We start from the raw sequence: 24,910 nt of genomic DNA on the forward strand, positions 1-24,910 counted from the left end.
AGAAAACCACTGCTGAGGGTGACGTAAAATTTGAACAACATATTATTGACGTAGAAGGAAACCTCATGGAACAAAAAAAAGCCAAAAAAAGAAAATTTGACCGATAGACGGCGATATAAGCGTCGGAATACGCACACCAACAGACGCGCGTCACACTGCTGTTCCTCAGTTTGCGTCCGAGACGCCCAACCTATCTCGGCGAAGGATCGCGCGCTGCTAATAAAGCTCTTTTACGAGATTGGTGACTGTGCGCTAAGTAACCCTGCAGAAGTTCTGGACACGAAAGAGTATGAAAAACGGCATTGGTTCGATGTCTTCTAAGGGCGTGGAGAAAAGGATTACAAAATTCAAAAAGACAGGTTCTTTTGAAGTTCAGTGTGACAGGTGGAGGAAGGCAGTTAATGCGACGACTGTCGAAGATGGGGTCACAACATTGCAGGAGGGCCGAGCGTTGGTGTGCAAACATGCAGTGCATTGCCCGAATGTTGGACATACATGAGTGTATGTGCATAAAACATGATTAAACATCCTGCGTTTCTATCCATACAAAATCACCCATGTTCAGTAATTGCTTCCTGCTGACCTAACAGCAAGACAAACGTTCGTTATGAAATTTCTTGCTCGCATGGCCATGGTACGTTTTGTGTGCAGACAAAGACCATTTCCAAGTATATGTCAATACGCAGAATTGCAGAAGATGGGCAACGGAAAATCTGCACGCACATCAACTAATACTTCTTGATTCTGCAAAGGTGACTGTGAGGTGCCGGTTGACGGCATCGTTTCTCACACTGCCTTATTTTTTCGAGGAGATGAGTGCGCCGGGTTCCGTTACGTTTACCGTCGCGGGTAATCGATAGAAGTCTTTTTGCGCACCAACTTCATTCCAACCCTTCAACAGCGTGGATGGGATCATTTTTATATAAGGTCGCGTGCTTCCGCACACTGCACAGACAGTGAAGTGGCTGCTTTAGAGGCATTTCGAAAAAGTTAGAATTATCAGTCATTTCCCTATACGTGGCCCTCCAGATTACCTGATCTTCATCCGTGTGACTTCTTGCTGTGGGTTACTGAAAGATGTGTTCAGTGTTGCTGTTACGAACGTAGCTGACTTTAAGGCAAGCATTGCGCCATGCATTCTGAACGTGACCTTGAGATACTCCGATCTGTTGTGGAACATGCTGTTAATCGATTTCAACTTGTGGCACAAAACGGTGGGCAGCATATTGAGCATGTCTTGCGCCAGTCGTACGACAGTTAGAAATCGATGTCAGTTTGCTCTTTATGCGGTTTTTGATTCCAGGTCAATTGAAAACCGATGTCATTTTTCCTTTTATACTGTTATTAGTCTCGGGACAATTAAAAACCTATTTTTCCTATCCGAAGGATTGGCTTACATAACTAACAGTCTGTTGACTGCCGAACTTGGGCAGTCATGCACATTGAACAGTACGGGTGGTGTAATACGCATCTCAGACCAATAGCCGCCGTATTGCGACATCTGTGAATCAATACTAGAAATAAGAATAATCTTCACAAGGATTTAAAGTCACTTAGTCTTGTACAAAAAGGTGTGCATTATTCAGGAACACACATTTTCAATAACTTGCCAGCAGCCATAAAAAGCTTAACAACCAATGAAATTCAGTTTAAGAGAAGCCTAAAGGATTTATTGGTGGCCAACTCCTTCTACTCCATTGATGAATTTCTTAGGAAAACCAACTGATTTGTATATAAGTACAACATAACTTCTGCACAATTTCAGTGCAGTAATGTGTTCACTGAAAATTTGTGTGTGTGTGTGTGTGTGCGCTTGTGTGTGTGTAAGTGTGTAAGTATAATCTAACTTCTGCACCATTTCAGTGCAGTAATGTGTTCATTGTAAATAAGTATTACAGTAGTTGTATTACATGTTTCTTACCTTATAAATAAATAAAAAACTTTTTTATTTTAAATTCAGTGCAATAGTATTTGTAAAATGACTCTTAGTGTTCATTAAAAAATGACGATCATTCCACTTGGGACCTGTGGAATGGTACATTAGCTTATTTGTTTTAGTTGTAAATATTTGTCATGTATTGTTGTTTTTCTGACATGTTCCACATCCTGGAGGACCTCCTCACTACGGATCAATTGGAATGAAAGTAAATCTACTCTACTCTACTCTACCCGATCCTACTTACGTTAAGACGCTTACAGCGCCATCCATTAGCGAAATTTTCCTAAATTTTTTTTTCCGTAACGTAACGGAAGTCACGCAACCTGATGTAATTCAACTGACGTGAACAATATATTTTCGTTGTTAATTAAGATTTTTAACGTAGTACCAAAATTATTCTTGCTGTCTTTTCTTGTCATTTCTTTAAAGTTCTCCAGCTCAGTGTGGTATTTATATTCCTCGAAGCCACTTAATCCTCCTTGGCGGATAACTTACCTTACAAAATTACCGTTAGCCATTAAATATTACTTTTTTGCAAATAAATTACATCCAAAGCGTTAATTTCTGTCGTTGCTTCTAAGAAAACTGAGTGATCGCTTACCTGAGTCCATCTATCACTATACCTTTTGAAAGGAAAAAAATTAGTTATGGTATCAGGTAATCGATATGTGGTACACCCATTCGTACCATTCATTCTCACTGTATTTAGTCTGCGATACTTCCTACAATATTATTTACCTTAATACGCCGTACCACGTGCACCTTACAGCGGTTATTAACACTTTGTTACTAGCGTTCTCCTTAGTCATTGGCGGGATTATTAGCCTCTGATTTGTTACTCTTGTTTTTCCTTTTCAGTAGATCACTGACGAAGATCTTTGAGTAGATAATGCACTTTGTTAGTTTCACCTTTTTTTTTATGTCCAGATCGGATCTCTCTTTTACGTGTATTTCTGAGCTCCTGCTTCCAGTTTGTAGCAGCTATATTGACTAGCTATTTACAAAAATTATTAATGTGCGCGATTTATTTTGGACTGTAGCGTTCGCTACCTCTTCAGTTGTTTTTCCAAAACCATGAAAATCATTGAATGAAAGTTCCGTTATTTTACCACCCGAAGCATTGTAGTAATGTTGGATTCCACTCTTCAGCTTGAAATGACACTATCACTCCTCATTGTAGCGCCTAAGTCAGCCTTGGCAGCCAGTCTTGCAGAAGCGGTCGTACTCCCATCCAGTTCACTGTTCAGTTTTTAGTAAATGGTTCAATAATTGTAACATACAGCTGCATGTACAGTAAGTAAATTTGTGGGAGCTCCTTAGAATTTAGGTCTCTCCTGTGAATTGTCCATTGGCGATTATTGGACCTCTATTCCCTATGATCATAACCTAATATTTCGCCGTTGCCCCCTCCCTTTTCCATTACGTAAAAGAAAGTATCTGCAACTGATTATATTAAACGCCATATCGACTATATCAAACGCCATACCAAAATCGATAACACGTAAGGACCCTTTTAACTTCGGTCGCTGTTTTAATTTTAATCACGTATGTACCGATAGTTCTGAGAATACTTCAACCAGGAAGACCTGTATGGCCACAACCAGTCACCTCGCACATTGTCGTCGCGAAACGGATTTTGAAAACTCACCCAGCAAAGTTTAACATGTTGAACGTTTCTTTGGTGCCGGCCAATGTAGCCGAGCGGTTCTAGACGCTTCAGCCCGGAACGGCGCTGCTGCTACGATCGGAGGTTCGAATTCTGCTTCGGGAATGGATGTGTGTGATGTCCTTAGGTTAGTCAGGTTCAAGCAGTTCTAAGTCTAGGGGACTGTTGACCTCAGATGTTAAGTCCCATAGTGCTTAGGGCCATTTGAACCATTTGTTTCTCTGGTGATATACCAATACCGACTATAAAACTGTACTGATATTGCATCTCGCCTGGATACGTCTTACCGAGCGGACGATTTTATAAATCCAGCAGGTCTTTAGTAGAAACTGTCATTCGTAACTGTCTTTCGTCGACCTCTGCCCAACTACCAGTATCTTCTACATGAATTCGGATAATGTTGTGGTACCAATGAGGCTGTCCGATCTAGAGCAGGTAGCGAATGAAATCTTCCCTGTCCGTATTAGAATAATCACAAAAGGCACATTTGAAAAGGAGCCGGAATTAAACGAAACATCAGCATAGCTACACATTACCATACGCGTTGCTTGCCAGTGCCTGCACCCCTCCCCTATGCGTTGCGAGCCGAGGCTAAAGTGTAACTAGCATGTTACATTTTCGGTATTATAAACTGAAAATGAAAAATTTTAACGTGTTGTTGATACCAAATAGATAATCACTTATATTTAAAAGCGCCGGAAGAGCAACCAGGTTTTAACTTCGTAGAGAGGGATAACCGTAAACATCTTTTTGTGCTGTGAACTGCAAGAAAGCTGCGACGATGTTGGTTTCACTCGGAAAGATACTGCTGTTCTTTTATTCAGTTTATACATTTACTGAGTGGTTTTACGTTCTACAGACATGAAGCGAGATGTAGACAGAATAGTCTCTAACAAATGGAAGATAAAATAGACCTGACCAAAAAAAATCGGTACGCATGTTAGTAAGACAATAAATACAAAACACGAGATTATAACACATTTCATGAAATGCAGTTTTAGTGCATTAAGAGCCCACATTACTTAAGTCGCAGTGACAGTAAAACAGTCTTGCAGTCAACAGGTAGAAAGTCAATACGTGGAGTTGTGCACCTGGTACAACGATTGTGCCTCCTAATCTCGAGAGCTCGTATTGCTTGAGATGTCCTGCTTCGCGTCTTCAGACATCATCACGACTTCTACTGAGGCTTGTGTAGCCATGCTATCGGGAATCAGAACCTGAAGCCGACCTCACCTCTGAATCTGCTATGGCTTGAAATGAATGTAAATTTAATTAACTATTAACCCGAAGTCAGAAGAATTGTTTTCGGCTACCTCGACCCATTCTCTTCCTTCCGCAAAGTGAAGTGGTCGGTATATTGGATACCGTCCCCCTCTCCCCTCTGGCTGTTCGTATTTTCGGTTTCCATGGTTTCGCTAAATAATTTTAGGCCATTTCCGGGTTGTTCCCTTCAAATAGACCACGGCCAATTTGCTTCCTCATCCTTGTTCAGTCAGAGTTCGCGCGCAGTTTCACGTTAGACGTCTGTGAAACATTAAACACTACTGCCCTCCTCGGTTAATCCCATTTTAAGCTCGTGTGCGTCTGCCTTTTCTTAACCGTATGGTTCCTCGCTCTGGTTTCCTTTCCATCGTCAACGGAAGACTATGACTGCGATTAATCTGAAAGCTCCTTCCGTTACTACGGGCTGCGGTGGACATCGTTCTTTGCCTTCCTGCTGCCTGTGAAGTGACCTATCAAAATACACTACTGGCCATTAAAATTGCTATACCAAGAAGAAATGCAGATGATAAACGGGTATTCATTGAACAAATATATTATACTAGAACTGACATGTGATTACATTTACACAAAATTTGGGTGCATAAATCCTGAGAAATCAGTACCCAGAACAACCACCTCTGGCCGAAATAACGGCTTTGATACGCATGGGCATTGAGTCAAATAGAGCTTGGATGGCGTGAACAGGTACAGCTGCCCATGCAGATTCAACACGATACCACAGTTCATCAAGAGTAGTGACTGGCGTATTGTGACGAGCCAGTTGCTCGGCCACCATTGACCAGACGTTTTCAATTGGTGAGAGATCTGGAGAATGTGCTGGCCAGGGCAGCAGTCGAACATTTTCTGCATCCATAAAGGCCCGTACAGGACCTGCAACATGCGGTCGTGCATTACCCTTCTGAAATGTGGAGTTTCGCAGGTATAAAATGAAGGGTAGAGCCACGGTTCGTAACACATCTGAAATGCAACGTCCACTGTTCAAAGCGCCGTCAATGCGAAAAAGAGGTGACCGAGACGTGTAACCAATGGCACCCCATACCATCACGCCAGGTGATACGCCAGTATGGCGATGACGAATACACGCTTCCAATGTGCGTTCACCGTGATGTCGCCAAACACGGTTACGACCATCATGATGCTGTAAAAAGAACCTGGATTCATCCGAAAAACTGACGTTTTGCCATTCGTGTACCCAGGTTCGTCGTTGAGTACACCATCGTAGGCGCTCCAGTCTGTGATGCAGCGTCAAGGATAACCGCAGCCATGTTCTCCGAGCTGATAGTCCATGCTGCTGTTCGTGCAGATGGTTGTTGACTTGCAAACGTCCACATCTGTTGACTCAGGGACCGAGACGTGGCTGCACGATCAGTAACAGCCATGCGGATAAGATGCCTGTCATCTCGACTGCTAGTGATACGAGGCCGTTGGTATCCTGCACGGCGTTCCGTATTACCTTCCTGAACCCCACCGATTCCATATTCTGCTAACAGTCATTGGATCTCGGCCAACGCGAGCAGTAATGTCGCGATACGATAAACCGCAATCGCGATAGGCTACAATCCGACCTTTATCAAAGTCGGAAACGTGATGGTACGCATTTCTCCTCCTTACATGAGGCATCACAAGAACGTTTCACCAGGCAACGCCGGTCAACTGCTGTTTGTGTATGAGAAATCGGTTGGAAACTTCCCTCGTGTCAGCACGTTGTAGGTGTCGCCAGCGGCGCCAACCTTGTGTGAATGCTGTGAAAAGCTAATTATTTGCATATCACAGCATTTTCTTCCTGTCGGTTAAATTTCGCGTCTGTAGCACGTCATCTTCGTGGTGTAGCAATTTTAATGACCAGTATTGTATTTACTGAAGGGGGTACAGAAATACAAACCACTGTGACACTTGGTTCTTCAGATTACATAAATGAAACGCATTGTCAGGAGTGAAAATCTTATAAATTCGTAAAGAAAGTCGTATGTTGGATTTGTTTACTCACTGCTCTATGCAGTGAAGCATCGTACTTCTCTTCGTTCGTGCGCTTTTACGATCACTTGTTAACTTCGTGGTCTGAGAAGGGGAGGGGTCGGGGAGGTGGGCGGCGGAGAGTGTAGATGGGTGGAGAGCACGGGTGGTAGAGGTAACCTTGTTAGTTTTCGGTAGATACTACTCTGTTCTACACATTGTGTCTAGCATTAGAAATTAGTGATTTCTCTTCTACTGCGAGGGCAGAGTGGGGCGTGTGCGACCGTAGGATGTTTTACGTGCGTGGCAGTGACGGTGGCTTCGTGACTCGCCGGGCGTCCACGTCGAAAGTGAGAGGTGCGACTGCGAAGTTTGGCCGGCGTACCTCGGAAGTCCGCAGCGGGCGTTCGGCCAGCGGCCATTGTCAGCTAAGAATAGTCAGCCAGACGTAGCCGATGAGCGCCGCTTGCGCCGCCGGCGCGGCCAGTGGCAGTGCAGCCTCCGCCCAGACATGTGTTCGCGCGGCGTTCTCAGCATGGCCGACTTCACGGACGACGCCGACAACGGAGGTGAGTCCAGCGCCGTGGAGCGCTCCAGCGGCCGGCCGGCGCGCCAGGCTGGGGTCGATCCGCTGTCAGCCTCCAGTCTGGTTCCGTTGGCTATCTGGACCAATAAACAATGACGGCCCCTATAGCAGCGAAATGTCAACGCAAGGACACACACACACACACACACACAAACACACACACACACACACACACACACTTAGATTTTGAAACTTCAACAGACGACGACTCTTACCTCCGTGTCCCCTCCCCTACAACCTCTTCGTTGGAACTTGTTTCCTTCGTCGTACTAAAGCAAACAACCCTTCTGCCTTCATCGTACGTTTATCACTGAAATGATTTATTTGATACGCTACGGTCGCAGGTTCGAATCCTGCCTTGAGCATGGATATGTGTGATGTCCTTAGGTTAGTTAGGTTTAAGTAGTTCTAAGTTCTAGGGGACTGATGACCTCAGATTTTAAGTCCCATAGTGCTCAGAGCTATTTGAACCATATATTTGCCAACCAGTTCGTGTTGGCTTTTAACCTACATTCTCGAGCACTACATATAGATATACTTCCTTTTTTCCAGCACTTACGCATTTTTACGCCCGCCTCTGGGTGAAACAAGACAGTTATTAATTTAGCGAGAATGCGATTCAAATAAAATTAAGAACAAAAAAAGTTACCTATTTCCGATGGTTACGTTCTTTTCAGCCAGTGAATGTTGGCCTTTTGCAGTAGTGAAAAACCTGTGCATCATGAATTGTTTAAGTATCGTATCAGTTGAACACCTAAATACCACAGTTGCTACACCAATGGCCATTAAAATTCCTACGCCACGAAGATGACGTGCTACAGACGCGAAATTTAACCGACAGGAAGAAGATGCTGTGATATGCAAATGATTAGCTTTTCAGAGCGGTGGCGACACCTACAACGTGTTGACATGAATGTTTCCAGCCGATTTCTCATACACAAACAGCGGTTGACCGGCGTTGCCTGGTGAAAGGTTGTTGTGATGCCTCGTGTAAGGAGGAGAAATGCGTACCATCACGTTTCCGACTTCGATAAAAGTCGGATTGTAGCCTATCGCGATCGCGGTTTATCGTATCGCGACATTGCTGGTCGGATTGGTCGAGATCCAATGTCTGTTAGCAGAATATGGAGTTGGTGGATTCAGGAGGGTAATACGGAACGCCGTGCTGGATCCCAACGGCCTCGTACCACTAGCAGTCGAGATGACAGGCATCTTATCCGCATGGCTGTAACGGATCGTGCAGCCACGTCTCGAACCCTGTGTCAACAGATGGGGACGTTTGCAAGACAACCACCATCTGCACGAGCAGTTCCACGTCGTTTGCAGCAGCATGGACTATCAGCTCGGAGAACATGGCTGCGGTTACTCTTGACGCTGCATCACAGACTGGAGCGCCTGCGATGATGTACTCAACGACGAACCTACGTGCACGAACGGCAAAACGTCATTTTTTCAGATGAATCCAGGTTCTGTTTACAGCATCATGATGGTCGCATCCGTGTTTGGCGACGTCGTGGTGAACACACATTGGAAGCGTGTATTCGTCATCGCCATACTGGCGTATCACCTGGCGTGATGGTATGGAGTGCCATTGGTTACACGTCTCGGTCACCTCTTGTTCGCACTGACGGCACTTTGAATAGTGGACGTTACATTTCAGATGTGTTACGATCCGTGGCTCTACCCTTCATTCGATCCCTGAGAAACCCTACATTTCAGAATGATAATGCACGACCGCATGTTGCAGGTCCTGTACGGGCCATTCTGGATACAGAAAATGTTCGACTGCTGCCCTGGCTAGCACATTCTCCAGATGTCTCACAAATTGAAAACATCTGGTCAATGGTGGCCAAGCAACTGGCTCGTCACAATACGCCAGTCACTACTCTTGATGAACTGTGGTATCGTGTTGAGCTGCATGGGCAGCTGTACCTGTACACGTCATCCAAGCTCTGTTTGACTCAATGCGCGGGTGTATCAAGGCCGTTATTACGGCCAGAGGTGGTTGTTCTGGGTACTGATTTCTCAGGATCTATGCACCCAAATTGGGTGAAAATGTAATCACATGTCAGTTCTAGTATAATATATTTGTCCGATGAATACCCGTTTATCATCTGCATTTCTTCTTGGTGTAGCAATTTTAATGGCCAGTAGTGTAGATTTCTGTTGAGTGCCCGAGTACGGTAAAACTATCGATACTAATAACACTTCGGAGCAAACTGTTATCGGAGATTTGTTCTAGTGAATAATCTTGAATATGATGTATCATGGAGATTAGAGGACGCACAAAAAGCCGGAAAGTTGGCCGATCTCCGAATAACGAGGAAAGCAGTCTGTAGCATCCAAATACGCTCGAATGTCTAGCGAACACACACGTATTTTTTAAACTCCCTTCTTTACATGCGTGTATAGACCGTCAAAGTAAGTTTGAAAATTATGTAATACTAACTTCAGTAGAATTATCTTAGGTGCTTTTTAGAGGTTACTCGAAAGCTGAAACATTCTCTTATCCAATGCAAAAGTAAACATCTTCCCTTCCGAGCAGTGCAGCCTGCTTTGTGCAGCGGAACATGACAGAAACCCATTTTTCCGTTTCGCGGAACACCAGCAGGAGTAACGCCACGGTACTGCTGACCGGTGCCAAGGTCGTAGCCACGCGGCAACAACCGAAAGTTGAGTCAGCTGCTAGTCGTTGGCCTTGCAGAGCCCAAATGACGAACGAATTTGATCTCCTCCGTTGCGTTTATGAGTTGTGCGTGATGTCTTAGAAAGTTGTGGTAGCTGGTGCCGGCAAGAGCGCGACGTTATTTTTAGACTGCCATACACACTCTCGTACGAATTATTTCCGACTGCGCAGCCAGATTGTACTCCTTTACACTCCGGGCATACCTGTGGAGTGGTACTAAGAATGTGAAAATAACGAAACAAGATTGCTTGCTACTAATACCTTCACCTTTAGCCTGTCTTCTGACAATTCACTCCTAATAGGATGAGTATTCTTGGTTGTGAAAATAAAATAGTCCTCATTTTCATCATGATCATTCGCCAGTTCAGACCATCTCACGGTTTCGCACCAGTATCTAAGTGTCGTCATGGCCTCTTATGTTGTAATTGTTTTCTCATTCCTCATTATCTCTGTCATATCGTACATCACAAATGACAGGGACATTGCAAACGAAACAGCTCTACAGTGTTTAGAATTATGCAACACGTCTTATGCTCAAAAACTGATTTTTTTTGTTTTTGGACAACGAAAATCATCATGGAGTCCGCAGATAACTTATGAAACTCAGCTCACTCTGTTCATCCATGAGATCCACAGACTGTAGAGAAGGGCACTCAGGCAGGTACTTGACTTCTGGAAGGCATTTGATACCGTCCAGCACTGCCGTTTAGTGAAAAAAGTTCGAGATTATCGAGTATGAGACCAGACTGCAACTGGACTAAAGTCTTCCTTGCAGATAGAATTCAACACGTAGCTCTTAACGGAACAAAATCGACAGACGTAAATGTAATTTTCTGAGTACCCCAAGGAAGTGTGATAAGACAGTCACTGTTTATAATGTATATAAATGATCTAGTAGAAAACTCCGAAGCTCTTTAAGATTGTTCGTAGGTGATGCGGTTGCCTATAAGGAAGCAGCAACGCCAGAAGACAGAATCGATTTCCAGAATGACCTGCAGAGGACTGATGAATGGTGGAGACTCTGGCAGTTGACCCTGAACATAAATAAATGTAACGTACAGCGCATACATAGGAAAAAGAGGTCCACTTCTGTACAACCACACTACTGATGACAAATTGCTGGAAAAAGTATCTACCATAAAATGATTACGACGTAACTATCCAGAGCGACCTTAAGTGGAATAACCATATAAAACACACAGTACGAAAAGCAGATGCCAGACTGATATTCACTGAAAGAATCTGAAGGAAATGTAACTCCTCCACCAAATAAGCAGCGTACAAGGCGTTTGTTTGTTAGTCAGATTCTTCTTCATCAGTCTGGGACGCTCACCAGGCTTCACTGATAGAAGAGATAGAGAAGATCCAACGAAGAGCGGCACGTTTCGTCACGGGTTCGTTTAGTCGGCGCGAGAGCGTTACGGAGATGTTCAACAAGCTCCAGTGGTAGACGTTACAAGAGAGTCGTTCTGCATCACGGAGACGTTTACCACTGAAGTTTCGAGAGAGCACTTTCTGGAAAGAGTCGGACAACATACGAGGGGTACCCAAAAAAACATAGCAATTACTTTCCAAAAGCTATACATTTTCAAATGCTATACATTTTCAAATTGCTTACAAAACGACCTCATGCCCTTCAAAACACTGTCCAGGACAAGTAATACATTTGTACCACCGGTGCTTCCACTGTTCGAAACATTTTTTGCAGTCATCTCTAGAAATGGCTGACAGCTCCTCCCTCGTTTTTTTTTTTCTTGACTTCTTCGGTTTTTTCAAATCGGTGTCCTTTCATGCCCCTTTGCATGCGTGGAAATAAAAAATCGCACAGAGTTAGGTCAGGCGAGTAATGTGCGTGGGACAGCGGAACCATACCATTTTTAGTCAAAAACTAACAGACATGGCTGTGTGTGCAGGTGCGCTGTCGTGGTGGAAGAATCAGTCTCCTGTGTGCCATAAGTTGTTTGAACCGAGCTCCAAGATAACTCACTAATATCTGACAGTTAATCAGTTGTCTGTCAACGGTCTGTGAGCCCAAGCTATTGAATTTTTTCAATATTTTCGTCGATTCGGACAGTTGATGGACGTACAGAACGAGGTTTGTCATCAGTCCACGTGTCGCCATTTTTAAATCGGACAAACACTCGTACACTTGAGTTTCTTCCCATACCGTCATCTTGGTCACTTGTTTTCAACATTATATCAGTTTCAGCAGCATTTTTGACGAGTAGAAAACAAAATTTCACAGCTGCACTTTGTTCACTTAAACTTGCCTCATAAAAAACGAAACAAGAACAAAACAGCGCTAGCAAAAACACTCACAGCAGATGAACAAAGCAAGCCAGGTCGACAACACAGGCGGCACTGAACTGGGATGAGTTGCGCTACGCGCGCCTGTTGGCAGAAGTGCGTACTACACAAGCTCCGCCCACGGCAATAGCCCCTCGTATTACTTCCTCCGACACACATCTCACGAAATTATAACGACGAGAAAATAGAGCGCGTTATTCGCGACAGGAAAGTGGGAAGGGGGGGAGGGGAGGAATCAGTTAGTGATTCCGGAAGTACCCTCCACCACACACCGTCAGGTAGCTTGTGGAGTATGTAGATGAAGTGTAAACTCCCCCGTAGAGTGGAAGTTTTTATTTATTAATCAATTAGAGCCAGGTCGATAGCTTAAACAAATACTTCGACAATCCTGTGATGATCCCGGGGTTAGATTCGTTGACCTGCACTGTTGGATGTAGAACAATGAGATGCTCCTGAATAGTATGTGTTTGCTCTATGATCAGGCAGCAGCTACGCGGGTTGTAGAGTACATCAGGCGTACATATGACTGTTTTTGGGTTAGGAAAAGCTCTCTGTAGGGTCGACAAGCAGTTACGCGTAGTATGCAATAGGGCAAGAGTGGACGATCTGTAGGTGATACAGAGGGTCATCCTGAAAGGCCGAGAAAGGAAACGTACACCCGTTATCAGTAAACTGTAGAAGGGGCCTGGAAAAATCACTTATTTAGCATCGCTTCTTAATGGTAGTAACACTCACATGGTACTTGGTTTGGAAGCTGTGCGACACCAGCAGTAAATAACAGCGAACTCTTAAATTTCGATTGGACCACATATCGGAAAGATATACTGGAGTGCAATTGTGGTAATGTAATTTCCGCTGCAGTAAATTCACTAACTTCTTATGATACAAATACAGAATGCAAACGTGGGATAGTCTGTGTGTAGTTAAATGTCAGATGTGAATACCCACATTAAATGAACGAAAAATAGAAACACTTTGGAGAAAACTTGAAAAACTGGTCCATAAACCCACCGAGTAGTGGGAGATCTGTATAAGCCGAATATTGATAGTAAGACATACTCGTTCAGAACGGGAGTTAATATATTTGTTTCACTATATTAAACGTCTCCCCGAAAGTAAACATATACATCAATGACCACTGGTCTTAAACCAAAAGGTAAAGGAAGATGGGAAGATATTACTGTGTATCGACTGAAGCAAGAAAATGATTAGAAACTATTTAAGCAGACATGTGCCAACGTTCAGCTTGGGACTGAGAATACGGAATTATCTTAGGTTCAGATGGCTCTGAACACTATAGAACGTAACATCGGAGGTCATCAGTCCTCTAGAACTTAGAACTACTTAAACCTAACTAACCTAAGGACATCACGCACACCCATGCCCGCGGCAGGATTCGAACCTGCGACCGTAGCGGTCGCGTAGTTCTGGACTGAAGCGCCTAGAACCGCTCGGCCACCGCGGCCGATGAAAGTATCTTAGGCCACATCTTGGATGAGATTGTGCCGTGAAGATAACGACATTAAGAAATTACTACGAAAACATTCAGTGATTGTAATTTAATATCTTAACTGCGAGTTTGAAAAATAAAAAATCTCCAAAAAGCTTCTATAAAGTATTTATTCTATCGATTTTACGTATTTGGCTAGTCGATAATGATGACTTAAGGGTGAAACTGTAAATTCTGTTTCGAAAAATTATCCACCGAAATCGATCACAAGGCAGTAGCCACTGTACGGGAGGGTCGCAGGTCGGATGCGAAGTACTAGACACTGTTATCATATTCACGATGAAGGTGGTTTAAGTCCCTGTCCGGACATCTAGATTTCGATATTTCTAATCACAATTTTACTTAAAAAATCATTTATTTTTCGAAGAATAGTGACGTTTCAAACTTCATTGTTTTATTTTTTACTTCAGTGTTTAATAATTAAGCCTGCCTTTGTTTACCCATTAGTGAAGAAACAGTGTTTAGTTGTGTTAACGAAATATGTTCATATTTAAGTTACTGAGAGGTTTACTCACCTGAAGCCTACATAAATTAAGAAAAAATAGCTAAAGGCGAATTCTTTAGAAAGGACACGTCCAGTATCCTTTCCATATACCACTCTCTAACCATCGCGTCGTCGATGGGATGACACACCTTAATCTTCCGTTCAGCCTCACTCACTTCTTACTAGCACCAATTTGGAAACCACTAGGGGACTCGCCACTCTTTTGCGGGTTCGTGCTCGGCTACCACGGGGCCCCAACCTTTGCAGCATTTTTTCCTTTCCGTGCTGCATGTCTGTCCTCATGCTATTCTTTTTCCCCTCCCTTGGGGAACATGTATGGGGTGCTACTGGGAATGTTCTGCATTGTTGTCGCTGACATAAGAACAGTCTCACCATTGTCATTCGCTCCCTTTTCCTATCTTTGTTTCCCTTCTCCTCTCGTTCCTCCGCTTCGGCGTTTTGAGTTTCCTCTTTTTCTTCTTCCACCCTGTGCGTTCCTGAAGGCCGGCCCACGCATCTGACGTGAAATGATTGACTGGGTAACGCGTAATTCCCAGCCCCAGGTCGACAGGTAGGGTTCGCACGTACCCCCTGATACAGGCCAGGCCCACGGAGGGGTGATTGCCTGAGCTGCAACCTTCCCAAATTGCCGATTGGTCCCTCCATCAGGTATTCGGGAGGTGTGACCTGAGGTGTGAACAACACCTAAGGTAGGTGCGACCCCCTTGTGAAGGGGGCCCCCAGTTGGAAGGACCGCGCCATCGGAGACGCTGGCAATCATGAGGGATTTTCCCGCAATGAGTGAATCATCTTCCCAATCAACGTCCACGAAACGTAAACGTAATGAAGCTAACGATTCAATGACCCTTCCCACTGCACCACAGTTCCTCGTGGTCTCACAGACTGAAGACAGTCAGTCCTTCACCACGGTAAATCCGTTTATTATTCAGAAAGGTGTTGATGCAATTGTCGACCCTGTGAAAGCCTGCTCTCGTTTACAGAATGGTACTTTGCTTTTGGAGACTACTACTGATTCTCAAACACAATAACTGCTCGCCTCCTCGCCTCTCCACAGCTTCCCTGTTCATGTCGAGGCCGATGGCACTTTTACTTCTTACTGTGGTGTCATTCACACTAAGCTTCTTAAGCGTCTAACCGAGGCCGAAATCCAATTTTACCTCTCTGATCAGAGTGCCATTGCCGTCCATCATGTAATGAAAAAGATAGATTCCTCCTTAGTGTCCAACCGCACTTTTTTTCTCACCTCTGATACAGTGGTGCTTCTGTCCAAGATCAAAGCAGGCTATGAAATTATCACACTCCAGCCACACATTCTGAACCCGATGTGCTACTACCAGTGTCATCGTTTCAACCACACTAAAACGTCTTGTCGATACCCAGCCAAATGTTCAGAAATGGCTCTGAGCACTACGGGACTCAACACCTGAGGTCATCAGTCCCCTAGACTTAGAACTACTTACACATAATGACATCACACACATCCATGCTCGAGGCAGGATTCGAACCTGCGACCGTAGCAGCACCGCGGTTCCAGACTGGAGCGCCTAGAACCGCTCGGCCACCGCGGCCGGCAACCAAATGTGTAACCTGTGGTAGGGATGTGCATGAGGGCGATTGTCCGCCTCCTTCTCCCCACTGTATCAAATGCAATGGCGGCCATAACGCCTCCTATCGGGATTGTCCCACATATCTTGATGCGAAGGCTGTCCAAGAGATCCAGGTAAAGGAAAAAGTGCCTTACCCAGTCGCTCCCAAGTTATTGGCTAGTTGCAAACCCCGCTCCTTCTGTCTGGCACCTATAGTTCTATTATTATTACCCCTCGCTCCATGAAGGACACTGCCACACAGACATGCGACCTCCAGTTCAGCTCTTTAGGCTGTGAAATCGCCCAATGTCAAGATCACATCGCCATCCCCCCATCAAGGTGTGCAACAAGCCATCAAACTCTCTCGTCAAGGGGCGAAGCCACCAGCTACACAACCGGTAGGCCAGAAATGTCAGGAGTACTCCCATGAAGACTTCCTCCATCCCTCCAGCCAAACAACAACAGAGTCTTCCTCTAACCAGAAAGACTCGAAGTAGTCAGCCAAAGGCAAACAGTCTTCTCCTTCGCCGAAGATCCTCTTCAACAGTGTCGCAACATAATACCTTAGCCCGGCTGGCCTCTGTGTCGCTGGTGCGCACCGCCAGCCGTTTTTCAGCGGTGGACTCCACAGGCCGACTGCACAAGTTAGCCAATGCTTCCGTTTACCCCATGGAGCAGGAACATCCTGCTTCCGTACCCTGTACTAGCGACTCTTCACAGGCTGTCACTCGGCTGTCGCCCAGGAGACACCCCTACATCTCTTCCTCATCATGGCGCTCCTCCAATGGAACCTTCGCGACCTTCAGTCCCACAAAGAGGATTCATGTTACCTTCCGTTCGGAAAGTGAGTGCACTCAGCGACTGTTATGTCACATAAATTACAGGGTGCAGCAATCAGTCGTCCTTTTTCAGATTTTATTAAGCAAATCCAGATTTCGGTTAGTAGCTAGCCATTCTCAATGCACTATTTTCTGTTGTCAGTTCTGACTGACGCCCGAACGACAGGGACTTACATGCATTGACAATAGAAAATAGTGCATTGAGAATGGCTAACTACTAACCGAAATCTGAATTTGCGTAATAAAATCTAAAAAAGGACGACTGATTGCTGTAATCTATAATTTATAAGACAAAGAGGATTTACGGCTGCTTTTAGCATCGCAGCTTCCCCTTGTATTATGCCTTCAGGAAACGAAATTGGGCCCTCACGACCGCTTTGAGCTTTCACATTTTTTCCGGTTCGTTTTGACCTTCCCCTTGAGGTCGGCATTCCATCTCATGGGGGCGTCATGCTGCTCATTTATAGTCAACCCATCTCCCAGACTACCGATCTTCAAGCTGTTGCAGTTCGCATTTTCCTTCCCCATCTGACTTTTTCGTACCATTTATGACCCTTTGTCATTCGATGTCGCCAGGGCAGACTTCCTTCAGCTTACTGGGCAGCTAACGCCCCAATTTTTGCTACTCGGGGACTTTAATGCACATAATCCCCTTTGGGTTCTCCCAGGAACTGTCAGAGAGGTACCCTCTTGGGTGACCTTAAACAACTTATCCTCTTCTGCCTTAACACTGGAGCACCCGCTTTCCTTTCCGACTCGTCGCACACCTATTCCCATTTGGACCTATCCTTCTACACTGCCCAGCGTGTCCGTCATCTTGAGTGGTCCGTTTTTTCTGACACTTACTCGAGCGACCGTTTCCCATTTGCTATCCGTTTGCTGACTCCTACCCCATCTGCGTGCACACCCAAATGGCAGCTTACTAAAGCTGACTGGCAGCTTTACTCCTCCCTGGCGACCTTCGAGGAACAAGATTTCCCCAGTTGTGATGATCAGGTGGAATATCTCACAAAATTATCCTTACTGCTGCAGAACGTTCCATTCCTCGCACTTCCTCTTTACCACGTTGTGTCCAAGTCCCTTGGTGGACTGAGGCATGCCGCAACACGATTACTGCATGGAGAAGTGCTCTTCGCGTTTTTAACCGTCATCCTACGACGGCAAACTGCATTCTTTATAAACAGATGCCTGCAAAGTATCTTGACGTTCTTAGGGATAGCAAAAGAGCTAGCTGGATTTCATTCACTAGTTCTTTTAACAGTTCCACCCCTTTCTCTGTCGTGTGGGCCAACCTCCTAAGGGTCTGTGGGACCAAGATCCATTGCCCAATTTCCGACCTGACAGTAGCAGACGATGTTATCGTGGACTTTATTGCTATCTCCAACACCTTGTGCCGACATTTTGCGGACGTTTCGAGCTCTTCCCACTATTCCCCGCCTTCCCCATTGGAAACAAGCGGAGGCGGCTCGGGCGATAGCCTTCTCTTCTCAGAATCGTGAGTGCTACAATACCACCTTTACTATGAGGGAGCTAGATCATGCTCTCACTTCATTCCTATCCTCTGCTCCAGGGCCAGACGCTGTCAACATTCAGATGTTGCAACACATTTCTCTTACGAGCAAGCACTTCCTGCTTAACACATACGACCACATCTGTGCAGAGGGCACATTTCCCGGACGTTGGTGTGAAGCCACCGTCGTACCCATACCTAAGGCCGGTAAGGACAAAAACCTTCCATCTAGCTACCGCCCCATATCTCTTACCAGCTGCATTTGCAAGGTGATGGGACGTATGATTCATGCCCAGCTAGTATGGTGGCTCGAGTCTTGCGATTTACTGACGAATGTACATTGTGGTTTTCAAGCGCGGTGTTCTGCAGTTGGCCATCTCGTTACTTTGTCGACTCATGTCATGAATGGTTTACTGCGGAAATCCCAGACTGTGGGCGGGTTTTTCGATCTGGAGAAGGCCTACGGCACCTGCTGGCGAGCTAGTATCCTCCGTACTCTTTACACGTGGAGGTTCTGTGGCCACCTGCCCTGTTTCCTTCAGCAATTTTTAAAAGACAGAGTTTTCAAGTCGCGTGTGTGTTTTGCATTGTCGGACATCTTTATCCAGGAAAACTTTGTGCCTCAGGGTTCCGTCTTTGCTATCGCCATTAACCCTATAATGGCCTGTCTCCTGCCGTCATCTCCGGCTCCCTTTTTGTTGATGATTTTTTCCATCTACTGCAGTTCTCCACGCACCTGTCCCACTAAGCGGTGTCTTCAGTGATGTCTTGATTGTCTTTACTCCTGGAGCATCGATAATGGCTTTCGTTTTTCCACTGACAAAACCGTATATATGAATTTCTGGCGGTGCAAATGGTTTCTCCCTCCGTCTTTACATCTTGGGCCTGTTGCCCTTTTGTTCATGAAACTACGCAATTCCTGGGTCTCATGCTCGATAGGAAACACTCTTGGTCCTCCCAAGTGTCTTAACCTGGCAGCCCGCTGCACGCAGTCCCTCAGTGTCCTACGTGTGCTCAGTGGTACTTCCTGGGGTGCCGATCGAACCATCCTCCTCCGTTTGTACCGGTCCCTTGTCCTTTCGAAATTCGACTATGGTGCTTTGTTTATGCATCTGCACATCCACCCCTCTTACGCCGTCTCAACATTATACCCCAGCGTGACATCCGTTTGGCCACTGGCGCCTTTTACAGTAGCCCGGTTGAGAATGTATACTGAAGCTGCTGAACCACCACTGTCCTACCGCCATGACTTTCTTCTCAGCAGGTGTGCATGCCGTTTGTCTGCCATGCGTGGCCACCCATCCTATGCCGCTTCCTTCGATGATTCCTATGCTTGCCTGTATGGGGCGCGTCCCTCTTCTGTTACCTCCTGGAGTCCACTTTCAGCACTTGCTACGGCGGCTTAACTTCACTCTACTTGCAACTTTCCCGGTGGGTGTGAACCCTTCACCACCTTGGCTCGGTGAAGCGGCCCACGTTAACCTTGGCCTTCATTCGCTTCCTAAGGACACTACTCCAGCCTCGGTCTATCTTCTCCAGTTTCACGACTTTCGCATGGAACTTCGCGACAGTACCTTTGTATACAATGATGGCTCTCGGACTGACTGTGGGGTCGGGTGTGCCTTCGTTATTGGCACCCGTGTCTTTTGATATCGGCTTCCACCACACTGCCCAATATTTATAGCCGAGCTCTTCGCCCTGTATCAGGCCACGGAGTACATCCGGCCGCACAGACTTTTCAATTGTGTGCTGAGACTCACTCATCGCCCTTCAAAATCTATGTGCGCTGTACGCCGCCTATCCCTTACTGCAGCGGGTCCAGGAAAACTGTCACTTGCTCACTCTTGGTGGAGCCATTGTGAGGTTTCCTGGTCATGTCGGTCTTCCAGGAAATGAGGCTGATGACGCTGCTGCCAAGGCTGCAATTCTCGTTCCTCAGCCCCCTAGTTTCCATATTCTCTCCGGTGATCTCTGTGTTGCTGCCTGTCAGGAGGTGGTGTCTCTTTGGCGTCGCCAATGGTCCACCCTTCACGGGAATAAGCTCCGGCGTATTAAGCCTCTGCCAGCACCTTAGACGACCTCCTTTCGACCCTTCTGCCGGGAGGAGGTCATTTTAAACAGGCTGCGTATTGGGCACTGCCTTTTTAGCCCACCACTTTGTACACATTGCATTCAAGTTTTTACTTTCCGCCACTACCTGACGGGATGCGCATTTTTTTAACCGTTTACATTCCCTCTTGGGTTTGCCGCTTGAGTTATCGGCCGTTCTAGCAAATGACGCGCGGGCTGTCGACCCCGTTTTACTTATGGCGAAGGCCATTTAATTTTTAGTTTGGATCTCCGTTTCTGTATGGTGCTTCTTTTAGCCCTTTCTCCACGTGCCTGTTTCTAGCTGTCTTCTCATACGTCAATTGGGACTGACGTATAGTCGGTTTTTAACTCTGTCTTCGTGTTCTATAGTTTTGACTTGGGCACTTATGGCCCCAGTTGTTTTTTGCGCCCTAAAGCAAAACAATACAAAAAAACAATTTGGAAAAAAAGGAACAGATTTCATGCTAACATATTATGATTGAGACAGTACAGTTACTCTATACGATTCAACGGGGTTTACGTCAGTGATCGTATGAATCTCAGCGTATATTGGTAGTTTATGAGATCAACAAGGCTGTGGACGAATCAGAGCGACACATTTAGAGTTCAGGAAAGCCTTCCACATAGTTCTGCGTTGTCAACTACTAAATAAAATACATTTTGATAGAATACAGGAACAGATACACGTTTGTGCTAAAGGCTTCATTCCAGACAAGGAGACACCATCGGAAACAAAAAGTATAGAATGCTGAAATGGTGGTCAGCCGCAATACGATCAACCCGGAGAAGGGATGCAGCTTTCTTTTTTCGACTACACATGCTCTGATGTGACGTCATTCCTTCTGGCACCATGGGTGCTACATACTCGCAGCACCAGGTCAGTATTTTTCTTTGAAGCTGTTTGTAATGTATTTGTAGCGTATCGAGAAATTTAGAAGAGCAGTTGTCGCAATAGTAACGTGGGTGAGTGGTCAAGCACGCTGACTGGCAACTTGTCGGCTCGGTTCGATTCCTGCTGCTACCAACATTTATTTTATTTTATTTCTCTCTCTCTCTCACTCTCTCTCTCTCTCTCTCTCTCTCTCTCTCTCTCTCTCTCTCTCTCACACACACACACACACACACACACACACACACACACACAGAGAGAGAGAGAGAGAGAGAGAGAGAGAGAGAGAGAGAGAGAGAGAGAGAGAGAGAGAGAGAGAGTGTGTGTGTGTGAGTGTTCGGTTTTTTGTGTAATGGAAGTAAATTTATTGCATTGTAAAGTTGGTTCAGGAGACCCAGAATGTTCTCAACGCAAGCGATTCTCCTCAGAGTATACAAAATGTTCTAAAGAACACTCATTCAGTAGCTAATCGCCAGCCGAAGTCTCAGAAATTCGGAACGCATTTGAAGGAACTGAGATGTTTTGGAGTTGGACGCTTGAAGTCCAAGTCAGCGTCGTAGGTCGGTAGTCGGGCGTCACTTTAGCTCCGCTGCTAGCGGTCAGAAGCGGGTTCCGAACGGTTAGGCGGGCGCTGCGGACCATTGAGCGAGGTGGCGGGTCGTGACGTGGCCTTCAGGGGCCGCGACGCGGCGTCGGCGTCGCTGAAGCCACGGCCGTGGGCGCATCGATCCAGCAGGCCGGTCCACCGCATCAGTCACACTAACTCAAGCTTCCGCGTGTCTAAAACAGGTCTTGGTGACAAAATTACGGTTCTTAAGGTGTGTATTTACATTTATAGCGAATCATCCTTAAGCGGAAAGGCAAATTAGACAAGCAATCGTAATATAAACCACCACCTTCCGCCTGTCACCATGGCGTAGCTTCTGAGTATTTGTGTGGGTGGTTTCAAAAGTAGACGGGAGGAAAGCGGTCTGAGAGACGCATCCGGTCATCTCTCGAGGACTTTTTCTTGGAACGTGACGTCTACATTGCACGTTTTACATTTCACGTCATGAGAAACAACAGAGAAAAAGCAAAGAAAATTATAATCCTATACTTCAGTCCGTAATGCACATCAAAATCCTGGTCACTGTCTCTCAATTCCTTGGCAGAATCACTGCGCCTTCACCTCCGTCTCACCTGTTCCTTGGTCTTTTATGATGACATATAGGTCGGCCGCTGTAGTCGAGCGGTTCTAGGTGCTTGAGTCCGGCGCTGTGCGACTGCTACGGTCGCAGTTCGAATCCTGCCTCGGGCATGGATGTGTGTGATGTCCTTAGGTTAGTTAAGTTTAAGTAGTTCTTAGCCTAGGGGACTGATGACCTCAGATGTTAAGTCCCATAGTGCTTAGAGCCATTTGAATCATTTGATGAGATACCGCTTCCACGCCGCGCTGGATACGATGTTTTCATGCCTTTGCTGATCGAGTGCACTTTCTTACTGTTGATTCTTACTTGAAAGTCAAAATTGCGTGCTATAATAAACAAACTTTCAAAAGTCAGTACACATAAAAATCAAGATTCGAAGCGAAAGAATCGTTTTTCGTACAAGTACTGACGCTTTCTTTATTGTTTTGAAGTGTTACTAACTACACCCAAACGTACAGGGAGTATCGAGTTGCCGCAAATAGCCCGTTACGGGCCGTCCAAGGCACTAAAGGAGCAGTTCGGAATTCTACAGACCAATTTGTTTCCACAGAACTATTTATCTCATATTTTAGAAGGTTCAGAAGGTTCAAATGGCTCTAAGCACTATGGGACTTAACATCTGAGATCGTCAATCCCTTAGACTTAGAATTACTTAAACCTAACTAACCTAAGAACGTCACACACATCCATGCCCGAGGCAGGATTCGAACCTGCGGCGGTAGCAGGCGCGCGGTTCCGGACTGAAGCGCCTAGAACCGCTCAGCCACAGCGGCCGGCTTTAGAAGGTTCAAAGTATCTTTTAACACAACAAAAAATGATTTTTTAACAGTCTACTGTGGGGTTACCCCATAAGCGAATGGTCTGAGATCATTCTTGTACAGAAAAATACTTCACACATTCGTTCACCCTTCTCTGCCCAGGCTGACAGTTCCTTCCTAGTGAACATGATGCCGAGGTGCCGGTAAGCACAGAGCTAAACGACGCAGTGCTTACGACGCTGTTCCTTATTCGACAGGAGGGAGCTTCAAGGCACCGTCTGGCAGATTTGTCCAGGTTTCAGAACAAAACTTCCTGCGTATCCAGTCATGGCCTACGTTTCATTCTAATGGACTCTGCACCAACGTGACGTTGAACTCTATCCTTATTGCCTTCCTTCCCTCGCATCGACTCGCCGTGATACTCTGTGCTTTCTTTCTTAATTTCTGTACTGTTTTCTTTTATGCTTCCTTTCCTTCTTCACAAATAATGTCTCTCAGCAACGCGCGTAGCTCATTGTGTCCTTAATTTTTTCGACATCCATTCCAATTCAACAACTGCGTCTGGAAGCAAAAATTAAATAAGTGTTGTTTGTGTTGCATCTACACTATATTCGAAGGAATGAATTAGAGAAAAATTGCAAGAACACTAGTAGCTGGGCGAAACCCGACACCCCAAAGTTTAATATGCTGGCACCACAGAAACACTTCACTATACAATGCATGCATATTTGATAATGGGACGGCACTTTTTTTCGTTGAGAATGAGAGAACACAGCTGCTTCGAAAGTTAACGATATGTGATTTACCAGGCGAGCTGCGGTGGAGAACTCGACGGACTGAAGGGTAGTGGAATACGGAAAGGGGCAGGGGGAGATGGGGGTTGACCACGTCGTGCTATTGGCTATTCTTCGTAGGTGTAGCAACAATTTCTTGTAAAAAGACTTCGCTCATCTAGAAGTTTCGAGTAAGACCAGGAACGCACATTGATATACGATATTTGTCGTGCACTCAAAGACGTGGGTCCACGGCGACTTCTTCGTTATGGGATGGGGTTCTGCAACAACGGGAGGGATGATTTTACAGAGTACTGTCTTCAGACCGTTTCTGGAAGGTAGTATGCATGTTAGGAACCAAGCAGGCATGTACCCGTGCCTTGTAGAAAAGAGCGTTTGCGCTGTGCATGCTACGCTGCCATCGACTCAGGACTGCAGGTATGAGAAGGAGCCTTATCTTCGTGAACGACTCCCCGTTTAGTCTGCAAAGAAGTAACTAATGTATTTTGATTTGGTGACGAGTTCCAAGTCTTTCCACGTGAACTGTGACCTTGAAGGTCCCTAAGAGACATCTTCGATGCCCGTGTGTCTGTTCAAGCTAGCAGGTAAAGTGACGATTTCATCCTACTAGATAATGCTTATCCTAAGGGGCCTCATTTCGTGAATGAACACCTTGGTCAGCAAATAATTAACAGCACGAATCAACCATTCGGTCTCCTGGCCAGCATTCGTGTAGGTCATGTTTGTGATACTTTCAGAGGGCTGCTTTTTGTCCTGCGGTCTCGAAAAATCTGACAATTTTTCTTACATAACCTACGCAGCTGACTTTACCTTATTAACA

General features: G+C 45.6%; 1 protein-coding gene across 2 annotated transcripts in view; it reads left to right on the forward strand.

The window, feature by feature from the left end:
* The window catches only part of LOC124608471 (AMP deaminase 2), a 461,803-nt gene that overhangs the window by 130,656 nt on the left and 306,237 nt on the right, over positions 1–24,910 (forward strand). The window contains exon 1 of one of the 2 annotated variants that reach the window (XM_047139988.1): positions 7,328–7,411. The exons of the other annotated variant lie outside the window; for it this stretch is intronic. Coding sequence (XP_046995944.1) covers positions 7,354–7,411 — 58 coding nt within the window. The 5' untranslated portion in view covers positions 7,328–7,353. Of the gene's footprint in view, positions 1–7,327; positions 7,412–24,910 lie in introns of those variants that run through there. 2 annotated transcript variants of the gene reach the window in all.

The sequence above is a fragment of the Schistocerca americana genome, chromosome 1 (assembly GCF_021461395.2).
Source record: "Schistocerca americana isolate TAMUIC-IGC-003095 chromosome 1, iqSchAmer2.1, whole genome shotgun sequence".
NCBI classification, from domain to species: domain Eukaryota; kingdom Metazoa; phylum Arthropoda; class Insecta; order Orthoptera; family Acrididae; genus Schistocerca; species Schistocerca americana.